The 20953-nt window shown below is 54.2% G+C and overlaps 5 protein-coding genes across 5 annotated transcripts; 3 read left to right on the top strand and 2 right to left on the bottom strand.

Moving 5' to 3' along the window:
• Nucleotides 1-259: 259 nt before the first annotated feature.
• Nucleotides 260-4860, top strand: COCSUDRAFT_24894 (Nop-domain-containing protein). Its single transcript, XM_005645576.1, has 9 exons — nt 260-629; nt 808-1035; nt 1403-1622; nt 2005-2253; nt 2528-2600; nt 2841-2972; nt 3388-3514; nt 3802-3988; nt 4552-4860. Exons 1-9 carry the CDS (start codon nt 372-374, stop codon nt 4752-4754), a joined length of 1677 nt encoding a protein of 558 aa, XP_005645633.1. The 5' UTR covers nt 260-371; the 3' UTR covers nt 4755-4860.
• A 283-nt stretch (nt 4861-5143) lies between these two features.
• COCSUDRAFT_4001 (Metallo-hydrolase/oxidoreductase) lies at nt 5144-7445 on the bottom strand (the record flags this gene model as incomplete). The annotated part of the gene is made up of 5 exons (XM_005645575.1): nt 5144-5223; nt 5573-5780; nt 6128-6337; nt 6700-6874; nt 7213-7445. Coding segments are annotated over 5 exons (906 nt in total), but the record flags the coding sequence as incomplete, so codon positions are not given.
• A 5187-nt stretch (nt 7446-12632) lies between these two features.
• Nucleotides 12633-14917, top strand: COCSUDRAFT_17945 (hypothetical protein; the record flags this gene model as incomplete). Its single annotated transcript, XM_005645574.1, has 6 exons — nt 12633-12794; nt 13036-13173; nt 13385-13465; nt 13771-13878; nt 14179-14307; nt 14645-14917. 6 exons carry the CDS (start codon nt 12633-12635, stop codon nt 14915-14917), a joined length of 891 nt encoding a protein of 296 aa, XP_005645631.1.
• A 689-nt stretch (nt 14918-15606) lies between these two features.
• Nucleotides 15607-19864, bottom strand: COCSUDRAFT_54117 (LuxS/MPP-like metallohydrolase). The gene is made up of 10 exons (XM_005645573.1): nt 19550-19864; nt 19341-19407; nt 19138-19211; nt 18979-19026; nt 18607-18777; nt 17912-18165; nt 17460-17599; nt 16950-17134; nt 16477-16613; nt 15607-16185 (listed from the first exon to the last, which is right to left on the bottom strand). Exons 1-10 carry the CDS (start codon nt 19832-19834, stop codon nt 16026-16028), a joined length of 1521 nt encoding a protein of 506 aa, XP_005645630.1. The 5' UTR covers nt 19835-19864; the 3' UTR covers nt 15607-16025.
• Nucleotides 19865-20523: 659 nt separating this feature from the next.
• On the top strand, nt 20524-20901 carry COCSUDRAFT_8935 (hypothetical protein; the record flags this gene model as incomplete). The annotated part of the gene is made up of 2 exons (XM_005645572.1): nt 20524-20714; nt 20823-20901. Coding segments are annotated over 2 exons (270 nt in total), but the record flags the coding sequence as incomplete, so codon positions are not given.
• Nucleotides 20902-20953: the final 52 nt, after the last annotated feature.

The following is a 20953-nucleotide window of genomic DNA, read 5'->3' as shown; positions in this document are numbered from 1 at the left end:
AGACCTCTAGTTTGTTCTGAATAATTATACACTTTGACGCGCAACGTCGGGTGCTGACAGTGCAGGATATTAATCACAACGAATCAATACGCGGATTTGCCTTCAAGGCAGCAAGCAAGAGGAATCCAAGCAAAAGCCTCATCTTGAGAAGACCAAGCTCCGAAACAGGTCTCCAGGGGCGCTCCATTTTTTGAGCCGTCAGGATTCCGAAATGGCTTCACGGTTGATTGCTGCAATCTTTCATCTCTTCTGATCGTTGGTGAATTTCATCTGTTATCCATACTGGAGATCATCAGAAAGAGCCACGGGAGACACCAAGATCGCCCCTCTGAGACTGGGCTAGTAATCGTTGGAAGCCACAGTACACCACCATGCCCGCTCTGTTCGTGCTGTACGAGACAGCGGCAGGGTACTCGCTGTTTGAAGTCATTGGCCTCGATGAATTGGGACAAAGTGCAGATGCAGTGCAGCAGTCCACGCTGGACCTAGCTCGCTTTGGCAAAGTGGTCAAGCTGCAGTCTTTTTTGCCCTTCAAAAATGCTGCACATGCCTTGGACGAGATAAACGCAATCTCTGAAGCGGTGCTGACGGACGATCTCCAGAGCTTCTTGGAAACAAACCTGCCCAAGGTGCAGATCCTCCTAGGCTGGCTGCCCTGTTTGTCCTTGCAGTCAGAAGAAACGAGTAATTGCATCTCATTTTAACCAGATACTCGATGTAATGCCTGCTAGGCATGCACTTCACACGTGCTCGTATAAAGTAAGTGAGAGCAAGGCAGCGACAGGAGCAAATTACTTGCGCCTGCAGGTGAGCGGCAAGCCGAGCAAGGACCCCAAGTTCCAGCTGGGTGTCTCCGAGGCGAAGCTGGGCTCGGAGATCCAGGAGGCCACCAAGATCCCCTGCGTCTGCAATGAGTTCATTGGGGAGCTCGTGCGCGGACTGCGGCTGCATGCCCCGCGCCTGCTCAAGGGCCTCGAGGAGATGGACCTCCGCCGCAGTCAGCTAGGTCTCGCGCACTCATACTCCCGCGCCAAGGTGCGCAGCCGCCGGCACCGCTGCAGCACTGCATATTGATGCGGGGTTTTTGTGCAATGTGCCGGTGTCGACGCCCGCTATTGGCTTCACGCAAAGCTGTGACATGGTTACTTCCCACATGGGGCTGGCGTTTAGGATCAGGCCTGGAGCAGTCACCAGATACAGATGGTCAGGGGGCCCTAGAAACATTGCATATAATATTCCAATTGTGGCAGATTTTGGGGATGAGTTTTGCGCCGTATGTCGTGAACTGTGGTTGACATTGACCTGTATATAATGAATCTGACATACTAGCAGGAGGGACTGCTCCTCTGGCGTGCAAGCTCTGGGTACTGACGTTCTGTTCTGTTCTGGTCCATGCGCGCAGGTGAAGTTCAACGTGAACCGCGTGGACAACATGGTCATCCAGGCGATCGCGCTACTGGACACGCTGGACAAGGACATCAACACGTTTGTGATGCGCGTGCGCGAGTGGTACTCGTGGCACTTCCCCGAGCTGGTCAAGATCTGCGCGGACAACTACCAGTATGCGCGTCTGGCGCTCTTCGTCAAGGAGAAGACCTCGCTCAGCCAGGACAGCCTGCCAGGTGTGCCCGCTGCTGCCGCTCCTGATCCTGCGTTCTTGTCCTTCAAGCATTTCCTATCACCTTGCAAGAGCCTCTAGGGACCACTTCAGCTTGAGCAGTGGCAGATCTGAAAGGTACTTATCAGGGGCTGCTCGTTTGCAGCCTTGTAACCTGTACTAATCCTGCTCAGTTGCATGTGTAGCCACCAGCTATGGCATTAGGAGTTTGACCAGCCTGGCCTACAACAGCATGGTTTGATGTGCAGCAACAATGCCCCGTGTATCTCTCTCGTGCAGCATTCAATCAAACCCTTCGTTGGAGAGATCTCTCCATGGGTGTCGAAATCCCCTGATGGCAGATGTACGAGAGGTTCAGGCCTCTGAATGGCTGTGGCTGAGCGCAGGCCTGACGGACATAGTGGGCGATGAGGACAAGGCGAAGGAGATAGTGGAGGCGGCCAAGAGCAGCATGGGGCAGGACATCTCCCCCATCGATCTCATCAACATCGAGACCTTTGCCTCGCGCGTCATCGCCCTGGCCGAGTACCGCCTGCAGCTGCACGCCTACCTGCTCGACAAGATGCACGCCATCGCGCCCAACCTGTCCGCCCTCATCGGCGAAATCGTCGGCGCCCGCCTCATCTCCCACGCCGGTGAGCACCGCTGTGCTCGGGACTCTCTGCCTGCATGCATGCACCCCTCCGTGCCTGCAGGGGATCGTCTGCACGGGTGTCTGTAGGCAGACGTGTGTGATCTTGATGGAGTTTGAGAATGGCAAACCACATGACTCTTTGGGAGGTGATGCTGTGATTCGGAAGATCAGTGGTGTGGGGTGGACCTAGGAGGAATGTATGGAAAGCGTAGAGTTTGAGAATGTGGAATCTTGCAGATGTGCCAGCGCTAATACTGTATGTCTTGCAAATGCAGGGTCGCTGGTGAACCTGGCAAAGTACCCGGCCAGCACAGTGCAGATCCTGGGCGCAGAGAAGGCGCTGTTCAGGTGCGCACAGTCTTCCTCTTAAAATTCTCGCAATGCCACTTTGTGAGTGTGCAGAATTTCTGCACCATCCTTGCCCTGTCCATATGCCAAGCTGCCAGGAAGAGAGGATATAGGAGGCTGAGAAGCTGGCTATAAGCCAAGCTCCGTGCACCAAGTCATGTGGGTTAGGTTTGAGGAGGTGTCTGCTCTAGGTAGACGAGACTCAAGTCAGTCTCTCAAGGATGCGTTGTGCGGGTGCAGGGCGCTGAAGACGAAGGGCAACACGCCCAAGTACGGCCTGATCTTCCATTCCTCGTTCATCGGCCGCGCCAAGCAGCGCAACAAGGGCCGTATCTCCCGCTATCTCGCCAACAAGTGCTCCATCGCCTCCAGGTGACCGCCCTCTCCTTACTGCCCATTTATTCATACTACCACACACCAGGGGCGACCTTTTTGCCTTCGTCGATGGATTGGCTAGCTGATGGCTAAGCACTCCTTCAGCTAGCTGTTTCTCCGGGGCAGGCGACTAGGTTCTTGCTCTTGGACTGCTGCATGAGACTTGTTAAACCGACTGATGTCGGGGGATAGCAGCTGTTCATGCTGCAATGCATTGCACAGCTTGAGCAAAAGCCCTGCAGCACGCGCATGCATGTTGGGTGCCAATTTTTGTATCACTTGGGACCAGAGTTTCTGAATCTCTGAGGGGTGCATGACAGAGCGGAACAGAGACAGGAACAGAGACATTTCAGGGTGAGGAAGTTGGACACCAGATTGGTGAGGCTGAGGGTGTGAAACTATGTGCGTGCAGGATCGACTGCTTCTCGGAGTGGACGGGGACGGCTGCGTTTGGGGAGAAGATGAAGGAGCAGGTGGAGGAGCGGCTGCGCTTCTACGAGGAGGGCATCGCACCCACCAAGAACACCACCGCCATGCAGGTGACGCCCGCTCTGCCCTGGCAATTCTTACTGTTTCAAGCCTGACTTGGCCTGGGCCGGATCCTGCATACTGCTCCATACCAGAGTGGTCCTTGACGTTTTGTCTGTGGGCCCGGTTGCTTTAATTAGTGAGGAGAGATAGCGGAATTTAATATGTGCATGCCAGCTATGGCTGGCCAGCCTCCTAGGCAGTAGGCTGTCGCTGCACATGCAGTACAGCCGTCTCTGTAGTGTGGAAGTCGACTGAATATCTACATAGTTTTTGACGCCTAATCTATGTGGCGCAGGAGGCGATGGCGACGGTGCGGGAGGCGGGCGATGCAGCGAAGGGCCCCGAGCCGCTGGTGCCGGTGGCGGTGGAGCCATCGGCGGAGGAGGGCGCAACTGCGAAGAAGTCGAAGAAGCGCAAGGTCGCCGAGGCCCAGGCCGTCCAGGCGCAGGCCGCCGAGGCCGCCGCCAACGGCGCCCCGGCCGGTGCGCATGATCTACTGCACACACTTTATTGTCTGGGGACACATTTAGCACAATGCATCTGTGAGGCCAGGGGAGTAATAAGGCGTTCTGACCACCAAGTTGGCTGCGCAGCCGCCCATGAAGTTGCTTGGCGCCATGTGTACTTGTCTCTCTCGTGAGCTGGGTCTCGCCAGAATGCAAAGTTACTTGGGCATCAGATATGGACGTCGTGTCGGGCTGCGCCAGGTCTTTAGCACCCATGGGGCTCATTGCCCCACACTGAGGCACTGGCAAGGCAGCGGCTATGGAAGTTGCAATGCTTTGCCTTGGATGTTCCTGTGGGCTAGTCTTGTCTTGGCACTTTGCTGTCCAGGCAGTGCGGCGGGTATGGGAGGTTGCAGGCCTGCTGCGGACACCAACGTCCGCACTTGCCTGCATTAGGTGCTAGTTTCACTAAGGAGCATCAGCAGCAAGGGGATGAGGCTGGGAAGCAGTGGGGATTTGCTTGCCGTGAACATGGTGCCAGGCCAGCCAAGACTTTTCTGTGTGCGGTCCATTCGTGATCTTTCGTGTCTCTGCTGCAGGCGAGGATGCCACAAAGAAGAAGAAAAAGAAGAAGGCGGCAGCCGAGGAGGCACCAGCGGCAGCAGCCGCACCGGCAGAGGACGAGGCACCCAAGAAAACGAAGAAGAAGGCGGCAGCAGCCAAGGAGGCGCCGGCAGCAGCAGTGGCAGAGCCCTCAACAGAGAAGAAGAAAAAGAAGAAGAAAAAGGACGCAGAGGCCTGATTAGGGAAGGCTGACCTTGCCTGAGCAGTTGGTGTGTTTATCTGGGGCGCTGAGTTTTGGAGAGATGCAAATAAACATTGAAAAGTTGTAAAAGGTTTGTTGGATTACTGTTGATTTGATCATTCATTTGAGCCTCTGCATCTCATTTTATTTACATGTTTACAGGCCTACCACATGTCTGGTCAGCGCTGGCAGTTCCTGCCCAGGGAAATACCGGCTGTATGTCTTGCATGCAAGGTTTGTTCCTTGGCCAGGCGCATGCGACCCCTTTTTAGCCTCAACAGTAAATTTAAAGTCAAATCTGAACCTGTTGTCAAGCCTGATCCCTCAAAAATGACTCACAGCACCTCGGCTGCCAGCTCAGCATCGCCAAATGTTGCCTCCTGTGCTGCGTCAGCCGCCTCCTCCTTCTCAGAGTCCTGGAACAGCAGCTGCAGCGCTGGCACCACCGCAGGCAAGGTTGGCAGATCTGCACCGGCACATGAGACCATTCAATCACAAGCACGTTCACCTCTTGCTCAGCTGATCAATACTCATAACACCTGTGCAGCCAGTGCGCTTGGCTATCTATCTCGCAGAAACTTTTCCTCCTCGACATTCGGTGAAAAACCTCAATTTATATCTGACCTGCCGTGTGCAAGAAAGACAAACAAGGAGCCAGAACAAGCTGGCGGGCTCTTCCAAATGGCTCGCTGGTGTTCAGGTGTGACCCCCAGGCATTGAATGTCACACCTTCTGGCACTCAAGAGCTGTATTGCAGTCTCAGAATCAAACATGCGAGGGCACGGCTGGCGAGCACTCCGGCTATCCGGGCGCACCTTGCAGGTTGACGGACATGAGGTCGAAGGCAATGCAGGTAGAGGCAGCAAAGGAGGCGTCGATGGTGGGGATCTTGGGGTAGCGCTGGCTGAAGTGGCTCAGCAGCGTCCGGTACGCGCGCGCATCTTGGCCGGCCGCCACAGCCTCGTGCGTCATGCTGTGCCGCTTCGCGACCGCCTCCTGCTCGTACTCATATCCCTCTCCATCCTGCGTCCTCTCGCTGCCAAACGTTGCCTGCACGCAGTGCATGGCAATGCAAAGGAGATCGCCCTTCCCCCATGCAAATTCTGAGTTGAAGGATCTGGATCACACAATCCGAGTTCTGGTGGATTAACGACTGCCGCCAGCATGCGGGGATCCTTGCACAATCTTTCACAGCTGTGCCACGACCACCTCTCCTGATCATACAAAACCCATGTACAGCCCCAAAGAAGGAACCATGCACGCCATCCAGTGGCATTTATTCTTACAGGCATAGCATCAGAGGAGCTCTGATGATTTGGAAGCTCAGCATATAAATTGAGCCAATAGCAGTAAAAGTGGCAAGCGCACACCTCATGGATGAGCACGGTGGCGTCCTTGGCGGCGGTCACGACGGCGGCGCATGGGCGAGTGTCACCGCTGAGCGCCAGGCTCCAGCCGTCGCACGAGGCCAGCGCGAGGCCGAACGCATGCGCGCAATGCACCACCGGGAAGCTCTCCAACCGCTCCAGTCCCAGCTCTGCCTTCACTGCCTCCAAAGCCGCCCGGGGACTGCCATCCACCTGCGCCATAAATGCGCATCTCAGGCATGTTGGTGGCTGCATTAAATGCCGATCAAACAGCCTGAGAATACCTGTAAACTAGTCATAAATGTTGTAACCGTCCGATGTGGACTGCACAGCAATTTAATCTGTGGCATTCTCAATATTGTGACATTAGAAGTCCTGCATGCAGTCCGCTTGTTGTCTCAGGTGGCGTGATGCTTACATATAGAACGAGGCTGGCATGCAGCCTACGCTCTGTGCTAGCAAGCCAGCAAGGACGTTGAAGAGGAATTAATTTGCTTCCAGGACTCTCCAACTCCCCAAACAGGGCCCTGATAAGAGCCGAGCGGCCTTTTGCATGCGTGAGAGCAGAAAAGGACCTCATCAGGTGCCTGGTCAGGTGGCAGGGGCAGGGTGTTGGAGGTGTCTATGTAGCGGAATGCCATGGGCTCCAGCTGGCTCACAGCCGCCAGCACGCGCCGCAGCGGCCGCGGGCCGATCACCGGCAGCGGCGTTGCGCCCAGGCCCAGCAGCGCGGAACGCACGGCCAGAATTCTGCGCTCGACAAACCGCAACTCACGCTCCAGCAGAAATGTCTGGGGTTTGGAGACCAGGTCTAATTTCAGAGCTGCATGGCTGAAGAGTAGATGCAATCGCAGCATTCTGCAAATTTGAGTTGCAGGGCAAGCAGCAGCAATCTTCTTGTGGCATTCACCGGGCTTCTATCCATGAAAGGGCAAAGACCATGCAACAATATTGATGAGAGGGTGGGCAGCTATCACAGAAGAGTTCCTGTGATTCGCCTTCTAGCAGGCACAGCAGGAAGAAGCTAGGCAAGTAAGTCATCGTATAGCTGACAGAGCATCTATATCAAGGATATCATGACAACTCACCGTGCCAGGCCGGCGTGGTGGTCCGCGTGGATGTGGCTGATCCACACGCACGTCAGCCCGGCGACGACGGCGTCAGCCGCGGCGGCCCCGTAACGGCGCCGCAGCTGCCCGTAGGTCCCCTCCCCGCAGTCCAGCAGCATTCCCCCGCGTGCAAAGATGTGCAGGTAGGTCGCCGTCACGTTGCGGTACTTGGACGGCATGGCCGCCCCTGTGCCGAGGAACAGGATCTCCAGCGACTCCCTCCCAGCCTGCAGCGATAATATATTTCACTTTGAGATCAGAATCTGAGATGAGCTCGAAAGTCTGCATGTGGACTTTGCAAACGGTGCAAGTGCAGCTTCATGCACACAGATCCAATCCATGCATCCGACACCGCATGCAAATGGCATGCCTACTCCAAGAAAGATGTCAGCAATATGCATGCGCACCACAATTCACACCAGAGAAAGAGGAATGCTGAAGGGAGGGCAGCTGGGTTGGGATTCTCCAATTGCAGACCTGTCGGATGCAGTCGGGAACGGGGTCTCCAGAGGTTGATGCGACATTCATGGACCGCTGCAGCGCGTCAAAGACCCCTGGATGCTGCACCCGGAACTCTGCCTGGAGCGACGCCACATCGTGAGGTGCCGCCACGTCCCCTGAGACATGCCCACAGCGCACTTCTAGCCGTTGCTCTCCGTTAAGATAACAAAACTCAAGGGTACAGAAAATCTGCCAAGGTTATTGTCTTGCAGGCATGCAAGAAGGGCACAAGGGAGAAAGATGACAAAGGTAGTACCTGAGTCGAGGGGCTGTGGCCTGGGTGGGCGCAGGTGGTATTTGAGCATATTGCTCCCGGAGATCATGTTGGGCAGCAGCGGCAGGGGCTGCATTGGAGGGTCTGGGGGAGGCAGGGGGAATATATGGGGAAGTAGGGCGTTCAGCCGCGCCTGCAGACACCATAGTGTGATACAAGACGATACCAACACACCACGATCAATTTTGCTTGGTCCAAATGGCCAACTAACACTTGGCCTAGTCAGGACAGAGTAATGAATTCCTACACCTACTCCCAAGGCACATTTGCAAGCATTTTCTTTACCTACAGCATGACTTGAGAGTAGGTAAAGGACCTCTATGATCTGTTCTGGAAGAGTGCTAGAGAGTCTGTCAACGCATAAGTGGCGTACAAAATAGACTGGTAAAGCAATGTCTGCGATTGCCCTCACCTGCAGCACAGCAGATGACTCCAGGATGGCGTTTGCGCCTGCCGACTGGGCAGCAGCCACAATGATGTGCTGGGCAGAGGGCCCAAAAGAGGATATCCAGCCCAAGTACTCTGGAAGCCTGACCACCTGCCACATAAATGCATAACATTATAACCTCGGACATCTGCGCTGATGAAAGATGGTGAGCAACATATCAGGCGGGTTGTTTACAGGTGATTACTAGAAATCAATGATGAGTCTCAGGCTCACCTCAGCGGGTGTCAGGTGCACCACACAGGTCACTCCTGCCCCGGGCTGCTGGAAGTCTGCGCAGCGCAGCAGCGAGGGCAGGTAGTGGCTGCTAGGGCAGTCTGCCACGATCACCCTGGCTCCTGCCACTCCCTCCTCCATCACCTGCAGCCCCAAACGAGCACCAATTACCTTTCAAACCCCTTCCCATCACTAGAAACTACTGACAGTCAAACCGCCTTCATCATTAAACAGTGGGTGCAATGGAGTACTGATGCCTGGCGTCAACCAGACACTCGATTGCACAGCTGCAGGAATAATCCATCTGCATCTTGCATAAGTAGCCTCACCCGCCCAAGCGCACAGTAGGACCTGGCGCAAATGTAATGTGACAGCAGATGCTTGAATGCTTGTGCAATGGGGAATTACAGCCCCTCCCCGTAAAATCACCTCTGAGGGCTCCACGGTGCGGCCATCGGCCGTCTGCACAGCATTCCCACCCTTGAGCCGCCCAAAAAGTGGCCCCTTGGGCACGCCCAGGGCTGCGGCCTTGTCCGGCAGGAAGCGGCCGGGCGTCGCGGCCAGCTGGCATATGTAGCACGCCGCAGCGCCCTGCTCGGCCAACGGTGGCGCCTGCACAGATGACCTTTCAATCTACCCCGCGTGCCAGTAGATCTGCTGCTGCTTGCATGGCTAAAATCAATATCCGATGTCTGCTCTGCAACATGAAACAAGGTGTTCCAGCATCAAAATGCGAAAGGAGCAGAGAAGTGCACGCGCATAAGCTTGAGTGGGTGCGTACGTCTCCATCTTCCAGCCAGTTGCGGGAGTTTTGCCTGCTCCGCAGAGGCAGCGCCTCACTAGGCAGGCCTACTTCTCCAGTACCAGCGCCACTCACCCCCTGTGCATCCAGCGCTACTGAGCTGGCCGCACTCCCTGCACAAGCATTGAATTCGTCCTCCAGCTGTACACTTTCCCTCTCTTGACATTGGAGAAATGAAGGAAGCTGCGCGTTGTCCTAGAGTAAGTATTGCGCGCCGTTCATGTCGTGCACAAGGAAAGGAAAGGAATTGCAGCACAATTTCAGACGGCGTTTGAGGCACCAACCTGGTTCTGTGCGGGGGCGCTTGCTGGAGGGAGGCTGCACTTCTGCCTCATCTACTTGGCAGGCTGCCTCAGCTGCCGCATGCCCGTTTGTGACAGACTCCGGGCCGACATCCTGCAATTCATGCCACATGCCAGTCAGATCAACACGCCAAGTAGTAGAGATTAGCCGTGGTGTGGCAAAAGCAAATTGCTAGCAGAGAGTTTGTGTTCGTTTTGTATTGGTAACTTCACGCGGAGGTGCTCTATTCTTAAATGATGCTTCATAACATTCTGTTTCCTCTACTCATAGCAGCTCGAGAAGACACTCAATGAGCGTGTCATGCAATAAAATCCCCGGGCAGAGCAGACGCACCGGCACGAGCTGCACAGGGGTGATGACCACGGCGCCGGATGACACGATGGGGGGCAGCCCGTCATTCGGGGGCGTTCCTGCGGCGCATGCATCCTGTTTTGGAGTCGCTGAGATCAGCCGGGGCTTGCCGAACTCGCGCGCCTGCACCGCGACGCCCCTCCGATCCACGAATGTCTGCACCGCTCTCACCAGCGTGCCCACTCCCTGCATTGAAACCAACGATGCAATGTGAGGCTGTGCTGCCAACGTAGCACTCGATGAGTGTCGGCATTCATAGAAATAGCACAGTGCAGCTGCTCCACACAATACGAGCACTTGCTGACAACCAAGGAAGGCCAGAGGGAAAGATGATGCAGCATTGGAAGCTGATTGGGCGATGTGAAACAACAGCATCGTGGATCGAAGCACGGGATGCAGCATCAGACATTGGGGCTTTAAAATGTACCTGAGGACCGTAGATGTTCAGCCTGAAGGGCACTTTGGTGGGGGATGGGTCCCCAAAGGAGTCAGACAGTGTCAGGCACATGCCTGCATTGCAGGCGTCAGCGTCACTGAATGTCATCTCTACGCATTTATCCTGAACATTCAAGCACATCTATGACAACATATTGTAAAAGCATGAAGAGAAACGAGGATCGTGGTCCCACACTCTAGTCACCTGGGAGTCCGCCTGCTGCATCTGTGGAGGTGCGCGTCAGCAAAACATCTGTCATCCTATTTAGCTTGACCTGGTGTTGCACGGCAAAACGCTGGAAGCCCTCGCCAGCATTGAACAAGTACCTGCCCAAGATACAGCATGCCGTGACAATGCTGCGCATGAGATACGCTTACTGTACATCCACATGTCCAAATAAGGGCACCTGCACTTACAAAGCTGCACCATGGCACTGTCAAGGCCACAATGAACTTTGCTTGGAGGCTGGGTCATGTCTGACCTCTGCTTGTCAAAGAAGAGCAGCACTGATGGTGCCACATCTCCAACATCAGTGCCCAGCCCGAGCACCTGAGGACCAGAGGCAAAATCTTCTGTGGGGATCAATGATATGCGTTATGCACATATCGTGATTATGCCGGGGTACATCGTATTCATGGGCATGTCGAGTCAATGCCATGCCTCACAGGCTTGCTTCCCAAGGACCCACAAAGTAGCACCTGAACGTGGCTTGTCGTATTGATAGCCCAAGAATCATCTCCGCTCTTCTTCTTCCCCATATTACGCTGCAGGCTGGCACTGCATACCAGTCTCCTGGAGGTGCAGAGGTAGGTGCAACACCTCCGAAGGAAAGGGCGGGCCTGCAGGTAAAGATCTGCCCTGTGTTGTGCAATTTTGGACAGATTATATAAAATAATCGCCAGGCGTTTTCCGATGCATCCAAGAATGATCTCTAAGTACAGTACTATGGGCACTATTAGCCGCCAAGGAATGACACACGGCTTTGACGAATGCTTTATTGTGATACGATACCTGTGACTCGAATGTCAGTTCGAACTGCACATCATCATTCCTAGTTCCTAGTAACTGTACCTCAGAAAGGGCTCATGGACGTTCCGGAAGCTGGGTGCTGAGTGATCCCAACGTCACCTCTAACGTGGCCACGCAGGGCTGAGTTTGCACGCGCGCCCCAGAAGCCTCTCCTCCAGCTATCCTACAGCAAGATCACTAGTTTTATTATTTTCAGCGACTGTACACGTTTTAGCATCAGGATGCAAATGAGCGCAATCAACGGTCCTGCAGGAGCCTTAAAGCAGAGGTATGCTGCTGTTCATGCAGGATGTTGGATATCTAGCTTGAATCACATGAAGATCTCTGATGGTTCTGAGCAATTGCAGGCATTGTCTTCCCGGTGGAGCTCCCGCATTTCATTCAGTGCCATTTTGGACGTGCAAGGTGCGCGCTTTCTCAACGGTATGGAAGTCATTTCGGAACGAGTCTAGCTCTTGCAAGCCTCATTCAATTGTCTAGACGTCATGATGCCGCCGGTTTATATGTAGTATGGGCATCTTAGTATCGCAAGGATCAAAAAGACTGTCTATGTTGCGCAGGCGTTGACGCAGAAGCATGGTCTCCAGACTCGCAAGCGCTTTCCTCTGTCTCTAGTGCCTCAGGCAACTGCAACGGTAAGACTTTCCTATTACTACGTACCTAAACCAAATACCTGCGCAAGTCTTTCCCATCCTCAGTGGAGCTTCGGAGAGGAGATTACTGGCAGGTCGTTTTTCATTATGTTCTTGTTCTTGTGGAAATGGATGCCTTACTCTTGTCTTATGTTCCGACAGTTCACACCTCCACCGCCTCCGCCACCAGCACCTGCACCAGCGCCCAAGGATGAGGGCGCTGATGTCTCTGAGCTCAAGGTGCTCTTCTTTCTCCGTTCTATTTCTGTTCTCACAGGAATGCAGAGCCTGGTGCAATCTGCCAGTGTACCTCCCATTGCTGTCTGATGTGAGCTGTAGGAAATGGGGCAGCTGGACTGCAACTGCATGCTTGCCAAGTTATCGGCACGTGACATATGTCCATTTCTTGCATGTTGCTGATTGTTGGTGTTCCTGGACTAATACAGGCGCAGCTGCTAGATTCGCTGTTTGGCACGGAGCGCGGCCTGTCAGCCAGCAGCGAGGTCAGGGCTGAGATCAACGAGCTCATCACGCAGCTCGAGGCCAAGAACCCCAACCCCTCCTTGACAGAGGTGCGCGCCTGCTGCATGTGGCATTCCATAGGAAGCGTTCATGCGTCCTGATAGTAGAATTATGGCCCATAGAATTATGGCTTGGGCTGTGGCTCGAGCAAGACTCTTGGATTGGGTTTAGTCCCAAAACAGAACCCATTGCAACGGCCAATGTTTGGGCTCTTGCAATTAGCATGCGCTATTATGCATTTGAGTCATGAGTCACGACGTTGCATATTTGAATTCTAAATGTGGGGTGCAGGCAGAGAAGGTGCTGGATGGGCAGTGGAAGCTGGTGTACACATCCAACAGCGAGCTCTTTGCCCTGCTGGCGCTGTCTCGCCTGCCCTTTGTCAGCGTTGGTGACATCACACAGAAGATCGAGGCCTCCACCTTTACCGTTGAGAACAAGGCATGCCTCCTGCATACACTCTCTTATTACTCAGCAGACAAATAAAAGCATGGTTCCTTCATGCATGCATAGCTGCAGCTTCCCACACGTGTTCTCTTGGCTAGTCCATATATGCTCGTACCAAACATCTTCAGACACTATTCGTGGGTGTGCAGAGCGCTGAGCGTTGTATCGAGGGCGCTTATGTGTATGCGAGCAGGTTCAGCTGACGGTGCCCTTCTCGCGCACGTCCTTCAGCACAACCGCGTCCTTTGAAGTGCGCAGCCCGAAGCGGCTCCAGGTGATTGCCCCCATCCTCTTCTCCTGTGCCCTTAGCTTTCTGTCACCCTGACGACCCATCCCTTGACCGCGCAAGAGGCAAGCGATGAGACCATGCAGGTCCTGTTAGAAAGCGCTCTTGGTAGCTGGGGGACAGAGAACACAGCATGCATCCGATATTTAATCGCTCTAGCACTACAACGCTTCTTTAAATATTACCATGAGACTTTGCAGTGGCTTGGGAGACATTGAGAATGTTTAACTCAACATGTTCAGCCCGCAATTTCTGGCATCTGAGTTATATAAGTGTGTTCGGATTGTCTGCAGGTGCGATTTGAGCGGGGCACTGTGGCGACTCCCGAGCTGCTGCAGGACGTGGAGCTGCCCTCCAGTGTGAGCGTGCTGGGGCAGCCTATTGACTTGAGCTCTCTAAAGGTCCGACAGACCCTCAATTCTCCTTGTAAAGTACCTTGCATTCCTTCAGCACTGGCCGTCAAAAGCACAGGTTCTTTTGCATGCAGTGCAGTTTGATTCTGCCTTCAACAGCTTTTACCATTACGCTCTCTCAACAGCTCAGCCTGGAGATTTGCCAAACTTGCAAAGCCCGCAAGCACATCCCTAATCAAAGAAGAGTTATGACGTCATCCATCTGCTCAATGGATGCTTGTGCTTCTGAGGAGTATCCTTTTCTGCCAAAGCCTTGACAATGAATGTCAAGTGCAGGATGCGCTGCAGCCGGCGCAGAGTGCGGCACAAGAGGCGATCCAGCGGCTGGCTCGGCTGGTGTCGCAGCAGCCTGACCTGCAGTTCCCCATCACCAGCGACAAAGCCCAGGCCTGGCTCATCAACACCTTCCTTGACGAGGTGTGTTCCCTCCCAAGCACCGTGAACATCGGATCGCATGCACAGCCGAGGCAAATATACGCAAGAGCAATGTTGCGATTGGATGAGGCGCATATGGGCTGCAGGCCAGTTCTGTGAGAGGCATTAGGACTCTTGATGTGTGAAAGAGAGACTGTGCAGTTCATTGCTGCTGTCAGGGCTGGTCTGTCAATTTCGTATGCCTGGTTCTGTCCGTACCACAGGCAATCAGACCTTAACAAAATTTCTTGGTGCATTTTCTGTGAGTTGAGAGCGGCTGAGGTTGTGCCTCGATGTGGACGTCTGGGTGGCTTGCTGATGAGTAAGTTGCATGAGGCAGGACACGCGCATCACCCGCGGCGACGGCGGCAGCGTCTTTGTGCTGGTCAAGGACGTCTCCTTCAGCACGCCACCCCTGGCCACCACAACAGCCATTGTGCCGATCGCGGACTCGCCTGTTATTACCGGCGTCCCCGCAATTACATCGGCTCCCGCGGTTGCACCGGCTCCCGCGGTTGCACCGGCTCCCTCGGTTGCACCGGCTCCCTACCTCTCTGTAAGCCCCCTGCCATTCTTGCTCGTATTACCTTCATACCAAAGCTTCTTGGTTTGAGCCTGCGATCATACGCACCTGACCTGGCATTTGAGTCTTGCGTGACTGATATTATGCCACCAGTGTTTTGATAGATGATGAAAGATGATCGACCCCATCCAAAGGGTCCTGAGTTTGTATTGTATGCTTTCAGACAATTCTGCGTTGAACTGTTCTCTTATCTGGTTGAGTGATGTGCATGGACAGGAGGTGACCACGGACCCTCTAGAACAGTACTGCAACGACGTTCCAGAGGCGGACGAGTGCCGTGTGTACGAAGACTGAACCTGAGAGCGTCGCAATGACTGTGCTGATTACATATGTTTACCTGAACAACGAGGAAGGGAGTGCTGGAGCATGCTGAGGGTTCTGACAATGATTGTGGTTGAGGTAGCTCTGTTAGAACCTGCTATGCCATACACTAGAGATATCTGTGAAGATTGCTAACAGTGTTAAGGTTTTGAGTAGATTATTAGTGCAACAGTAGAGGCCCGTTGAAAAATTGAGGCCCAAGATTGGTGCGTATCAGTTATAAGAGTGATGCTGGAAGTGTCTGAAAATTTACATCACTTTCGGTTGCTGCCATTTTTGCAGTGCAAGATGAATGAATCAGTCGGTACCTTGCAGCAGATCAAAGGAAAGCATACGTTCAATAGACTGTATTGGAGGCAAAATCTTCGTGCACAGGCCTGGTGTTGGGCATGTCACTTGTGAATCGGATCTTACAGGGAAGCGTGTTGTTTTGCTAATGCACTGGAGTGCAAAATAATTGTGATTTGTCGTGTTCTTAGGCCCCTTAAATTAGAAGCGGATGTCACAATTGCAACCTACTTACTTCTGTGCACATCAACACCTGCAGCCCATCCCCAGCCACACATAATATGCACTCTCTGACCCGCTCAACACACGCGCCACAAAAGCAAGCAAGGTCCTGAGAAGGCCATGTAGACACCAGAGAGCATCTCAAGATACCCCCTCCTGCCAAGCACTTCATCTCTCGCAGCAGCAGTGCTGGCACCTTCACGCTTCATCAGCCCGTCTCCAGAGCTTGCTACAGAAACCGACGGCTTGAGCATGCGGCCTCAAACTGCCCGTCTTGGGCACGCCAGAGGGCAGCGTTTCACTGTGCTCATCGGAAGCGGGAAGCGATAGCATCGTAGCGGGGGAGGTTGCTGATGTCACCCAGGACGGCCACTGTCGGGGGCGTCTTGAGGATCTTGGCCACCACCTTGGCGATGGCGTCTGGCGTCAGCTCCTTGATCGCATTGACAAACTCCGGCACCGGCTTCCTGCACGCACGCCCGTGGAATCAAGTTTAGTCCCCCGTCCCACAAAACAAGCCACGTGCCACATGACAAGTGTTGCAAGCAAGACCAAGTAGGAAGTGCCCTCGCACGTTGCGCAACAGCAGCTAGACTATCAGGCAGGCGCCCTGCATGCTCTACAGACACCCGGGACAGTGCATCACGTGCATAATGCAACATGCACCAAAGATATTGGGAGGGGGCCCAGCATGACTCTCCCTGTATGACCCATGCAGTGATAAAAAGTGTCATGCTGTGACTGGAGGGGAGCAGCACCTGTGGCCGTAGGTGAGGATCTGGCGTCCGATGTCTTCGGCCACGACAGCGCGGCTCTCCAGATTCATGTAGACAGATGAGATGGCGGCCAGCTTTGCGCGCTCCAGCTCGTCGGCAGGCACCCCCTTAGCGACCGCCTGCAGTCATGAAACGACCTTCAGCCCAAAAGCGCAACTTCCCGCATGCTTTCACCCATGCTTGCCTGCACCTAGCAGAGCGATCCCACAACAACATCCCCCAACGTCACTCTGCAATGCTCTTGAAAGTGCATTGCGCTACGATGCGCCTTTAATCATGCCTCCGATGTGAATTCAAACAGACCACCAATAAAGCACACATATCTGAAGGAGCCCAAGTCTGAGGTGACCCAATTGATTCAATGAACTTCATATAAGAAGGGGCTGATTCACACAGCACCACTACAATTGCAGCGTGGTCTTGCAACGGCAGACAGTTGTGAACCGCATGCTGACCTGGAGCTCCTGGGTGAGGATGTCGACGAGCTTGCCGCTGCGCCTGGCGTCGCCCTGGCAGTCCCCGGAGATGAAGATGCCCACGAGGCCGGTGTCGTTGTAGAGCGAGTTGAAGGCGGTGCAGTTGTGCACCCACTCGTTCGCGTTCAGCACGCGCCTGTACAGCCGGCTGTGCATGCCCTTGCCTGCACCAGACACCAACAGGACCCCCTTCAAATCTTCTTATCTCAGGATCAGCCAGGACCTCCCAGGCGCTGATCGTGGGACCAGGATTGCTAGCATGCGCTATCTTTCTAGCTCATAACATGACGCGCATAGCTGAAAAGTACCACCTGAGAGAAACGGAGCCCTTGGGCTTCAGGGAGAGGTCAGGGAGACTCCTCCACAGCAGGCACAGGGAGGAAAGCTCGCCACAGCAATCAGCCCGACAACCCAAGCCGGTGCACTGATTAGAACTTCATGGGCATTAAGAAAATATGACTCAAAATCAATGGTAAACAGAATGCGCGCCTGGGCCGCCTGCAGAGAAGGAGCCGCCGCCGCCGAGCAAGAACTGCAACACGGTGACGGCCACGCTGCCCTTCATGTCATTCCAGCCGCCCGCAAACTCGAAAGCCAGCATCGCGTGTGTCAGATCCGGCGATAACTGCCTGCGCAAATATCCAACATGCCCAACTGAGATCCAGATCTGGTAAGGCATCCAATACGCCGCCCCTTTGAAGGCGAGAGCCCCATCTATGCTGTACCAATGATGGGTGCCGGCAAGTCCTGACTCCCCTGAACAAGACAGCCAAGTAGTTCTGCGAAAAGCTCGCTTCTTGGCCCACTTTCCGGGAGCTGTGCAAGCGCCGTTCAGGCTGCATGCATTGCCAGTGTTGTCTATTGGCCTAGCGTGGAGGGGAGTCATCCACTGATCATCTGTCTCCACACTCTTTGCAGATCACATTGCAGCAAGCGCGCACCTGAAGTCGCCGCCGACGTAGGTGGAGGCGGGCTGCGGCGCGGGCGCGGCCTTGGGCAGGAAGTCGAGCAGCGGCTGCGCGAGGCCGACCAGGTCAGCCTGCGACACGCCGGCGCCGGCCAGAGTGATGCGCGGCGCCGTGTAGTTGCGCGCCACAAAGTCGGCCAGCTTGCCGGCCGACAGGCCCGCCAGCGCGCTCTCCGGCACGATCAGCGGCCGCGCCAGTCCCCCCGTGTATGCTACCTCGTGCATGCCCTGCGCCGGAGCGGGGGACCCAAGGGTCAATGGGGGTGATTGTTGCACCCCGGAGCAAATACCAGGAAAAGCCCCAGGGTCAGCCGGGTTTGTTCCAACAAAAGAAGATGTTGACTATCATAAGTGCTGCAGAGCCAGGGGGCGCACAAGAGCTTGCAGTGCAGTACTTGCGCGTCTCCAGTCTCCACAACGCTTGTGATATCAGTGTGCGGAGACTGGCTGTCATAGACTTACTTGGAAGAGAAGCATATCAGGACCGCACATGTGTCCTGTCTAGACGATACAAAGCGCTGCCAAACAGGCCATGAGGAACAGGCATATGTGTACCTGAGCGCCTTCTTTCTCCCAGGTGGACAAATGCGTGGTCACAAAACCCTGGAATGTTCATGCTGGATTGACCAGGTTGCTGAAGGGACAGGCCAGGTGGCGACTTGCACGCACCTCTAAGAGCACCGTCTGCGGGTTGTCCTTCACGGATTTGATGTCCTCGCGCATCTTGTCAATGGCCGCATTCACCTCCCAGCTCAAAAACTTCGGGTTGACCACAGAGTCCACCAGAATCTCCAGCGCATCCGGCACGTTTGTCTTCACCACATCTATGTTGTACGCCATCTGACAACACAAATACAAAGTCCTTGCCACGCTGATAACAGGAGATTCCAACCCCTCCTCCGGCTTGAGAAATATGGACATGCAGCTGGAGGTCCCCGATAATATAGAGCTGGCGTTCCATGTCGGGCAAGACTGTTAGGCAACGCTGTTCGGCAACACTGTTAGGCAAGAATGCATGCATGGGCAGGGTGGGCTGCACACCTGTTCCCTTGAGGCTGAGGCCAGCACATTTGCGCCAATCGCCTCAACCTGCAGCAGATTAAGTAAGGGATCTCAGGTACAGATTGCAGAATGCGCAGGTGGCCTTGTACATCGACAATGCATGGAAGCATTAGAGGTACAGTCTGAGGGAGCTCGCACCTCGCGAACAAGGCGGAAGTGCGTCCTGTTGGATGTGGACTTGAAGGCCATGTACTCCAGCAGATGTGACAAACCTGCGATTTAAGGTACGTGCACTCTTTTTGAGAATGTTGCAGTGTCCCAGTTCACCTAATACATTTGCAAACGGTGCCTGTGGCAGCTCTCATCAAAAGGAGCTGCAGGATGACTTGTTGCCTTCGCACCCGTCTCTGAGGGGGACTCATAGACGCTTCCAGAGTTGACGTACAGACCAAGAGTCGCAGTGGGGCCCTGTTCGTAGAAAGCATCAAGTTCTTAGGGTTGCTTGTGTGCTTAGAATATGAAGATCACTATCTTGAAAGCAGACGCCTTCAATCGAATGATAGAAAATAATTGTTTTGAATAACATAAGGAGTTCATGAATTGCCCTTACCAGGGTCTGCTCTGAGGCGATCGTCACTCCATTTGGAAGAGTAGTTGTTTCAGTTGTTGGTGCCTTGGCTGGTGGTGGCGATGGTGCTGGGAGATCTACACCGGGCAGAGGATCTGTCATCGGGACAGTTAATCGCGATGAGCCCCCCAGCAGCTTTGACAGCCATCCCGCAGACGTGCTAGTTGCCTCAGACAGTGCTGGAACTGCATTTGCTGCGACTGCTGTGCTGAAGCTGCGCAGGTTGGGCTGCATGCGCAGCCCATGCTGAGCTCCAGACGCCAGCATGATGCCTCCTTCCCTTCCACTTTGTTCCAGTGCAGCAACAAATCTGCCCTGAAAGCTTCTCATTTACGGCGTCCTCATTGCAGATTTACGGGCCTCGTTCCTTGGAAAGCGTTGAGCAGGAAATGAAGCGTGATTGACACCTTTGATCCAATCTTGTGCGTGTTTTGGCAGTAATGCTGCATTAGATAGCACAGTCAAGAAGGTTAACTGCTTCATTCGCCATCGAAAAGCTTTCAAGAGTTACAACAGCCTTCTGTATTGAGTACCATTTAGAAAGCAAATCCACGTTGCTCTTGCATGTCAGATCCCAGGAAAGGATTCAGACAAGCAGTTGAACGTGCATTGTGGAAGGTGCGATCTGCACTCTGAACGTGCCACAGATCTGATGATGATGCTCAAGTTTACGTGCAAGGAGAATTTGATTAAAGCAGAGATGTTGTCTAATTGGATCTTTCATGCAGATTCATGAACTGGAGGCAACGGTGGGCGAGTTCAACGGTGATCAAAGCCTGCTAAATAGCCGATTGTACGTTCAGCATGCCCAACCAAAATTCATGATTCAGTGCCTATGATGACTGGAATTTGCTTGAGAATGATAATGTCAGCCTACGAATATATGGCGTGAGCATATATACGGAGGTGTCGCAAGGTACCACTTCATCGCTTTTTTGAGACTGCCTGTTTACAGGAACGGGCTGGTGGCAGAACTGGGAGGATTGTCATCTCACCGCGAGGCCCTCGCAGTGGATGTGCCTGTGGAACTGCTACGATACATAGACGAAGGCGGCAACCCAGACGCGTTCACTTCAGAAATTTTCAATAGAGCCAACCGCTCGAACCAGCTAGCAAAAGGCAAAGTTGAAGCCTTTGGTGCCTTTCGGTGAGGCCTCCAGCCTTCACTTGCCTGCTATGGTGCCGATCAGCGGTCCTCGTTCATGTGCACATTGCCATTTTTATTCCCTCAAGGATGTCTGGCTCCAACTTGCAGGGAAGCGCTGCTGAAAGAGGCAGGCAAAGCATTCCCTGAGGAGACGGAAGCATTCAAGGCGCTGGCACGACCATCTGCTGCCACGGACACGAAGCAAGCTGGACAGACCCCAGATGGGGGCACAGGAAGCT

The sequence above is a fragment of the Coccomyxa subellipsoidea genome (assembly GCF_000258705.1).
Source record: "Coccomyxa subellipsoidea C-169, whole genome shotgun sequence".
Classification (NCBI taxonomy): Eukaryota; Viridiplantae; Chlorophyta; class Trebouxiophyceae; family Coccomyxaceae; genus Coccomyxa; species Coccomyxa subellipsoidea.
The sequence above is the reverse complement of the archived record's forward strand: the minus strand, read 5'-3'. Positions and strand labels throughout refer to the sequence as shown.

Bases quoted from the DNA above. Each gene is read 5' to 3' on its own strand.
- COCSUDRAFT_54117 (XM_005645573.1), bottom strand. From the start codon at position 19,834: ATGCTGGCGTCTGGAGCTCAGCATGGGCTGCGCATGCAGCCCAACCTG. The intron at 18,778-18,978 runs GTGTGCAGCCCA...TTGTGTTGTCAG, and splicing joins CCTCAGCCTCAAGGGAACAG to ATGGCGTACAACATAGATGT. The intron at 17,600-17,911 runs GTGCGCGCTTGC...ATATTTGCGCAG, and splicing joins TACGTCGGCGGCGACTTCAG to GCAGTTATCGCCGGATCTGA.
- COCSUDRAFT_24894 (XM_005645576.1), top strand. From the start codon at position 372: ATGCCCGCTCTGTTCGTGCTGTACGAGACAGCGGCAGGGTACTCGCTG. The intron at 1,623-2,004 runs GTGTGCCCGCTG...GGCTGAGCGCAG, and splicing joins CAGCCAGGACAGCCTGCCAG to GCCTGACGGACATAGTGGGC. The intron at 2,973-3,387 runs GTGACCGCCCTC...ATGTGCGTGCAG, and splicing joins AAGTGCTCCATCGCCTCCAG to GATCGACTGCTTCTCGGAGT.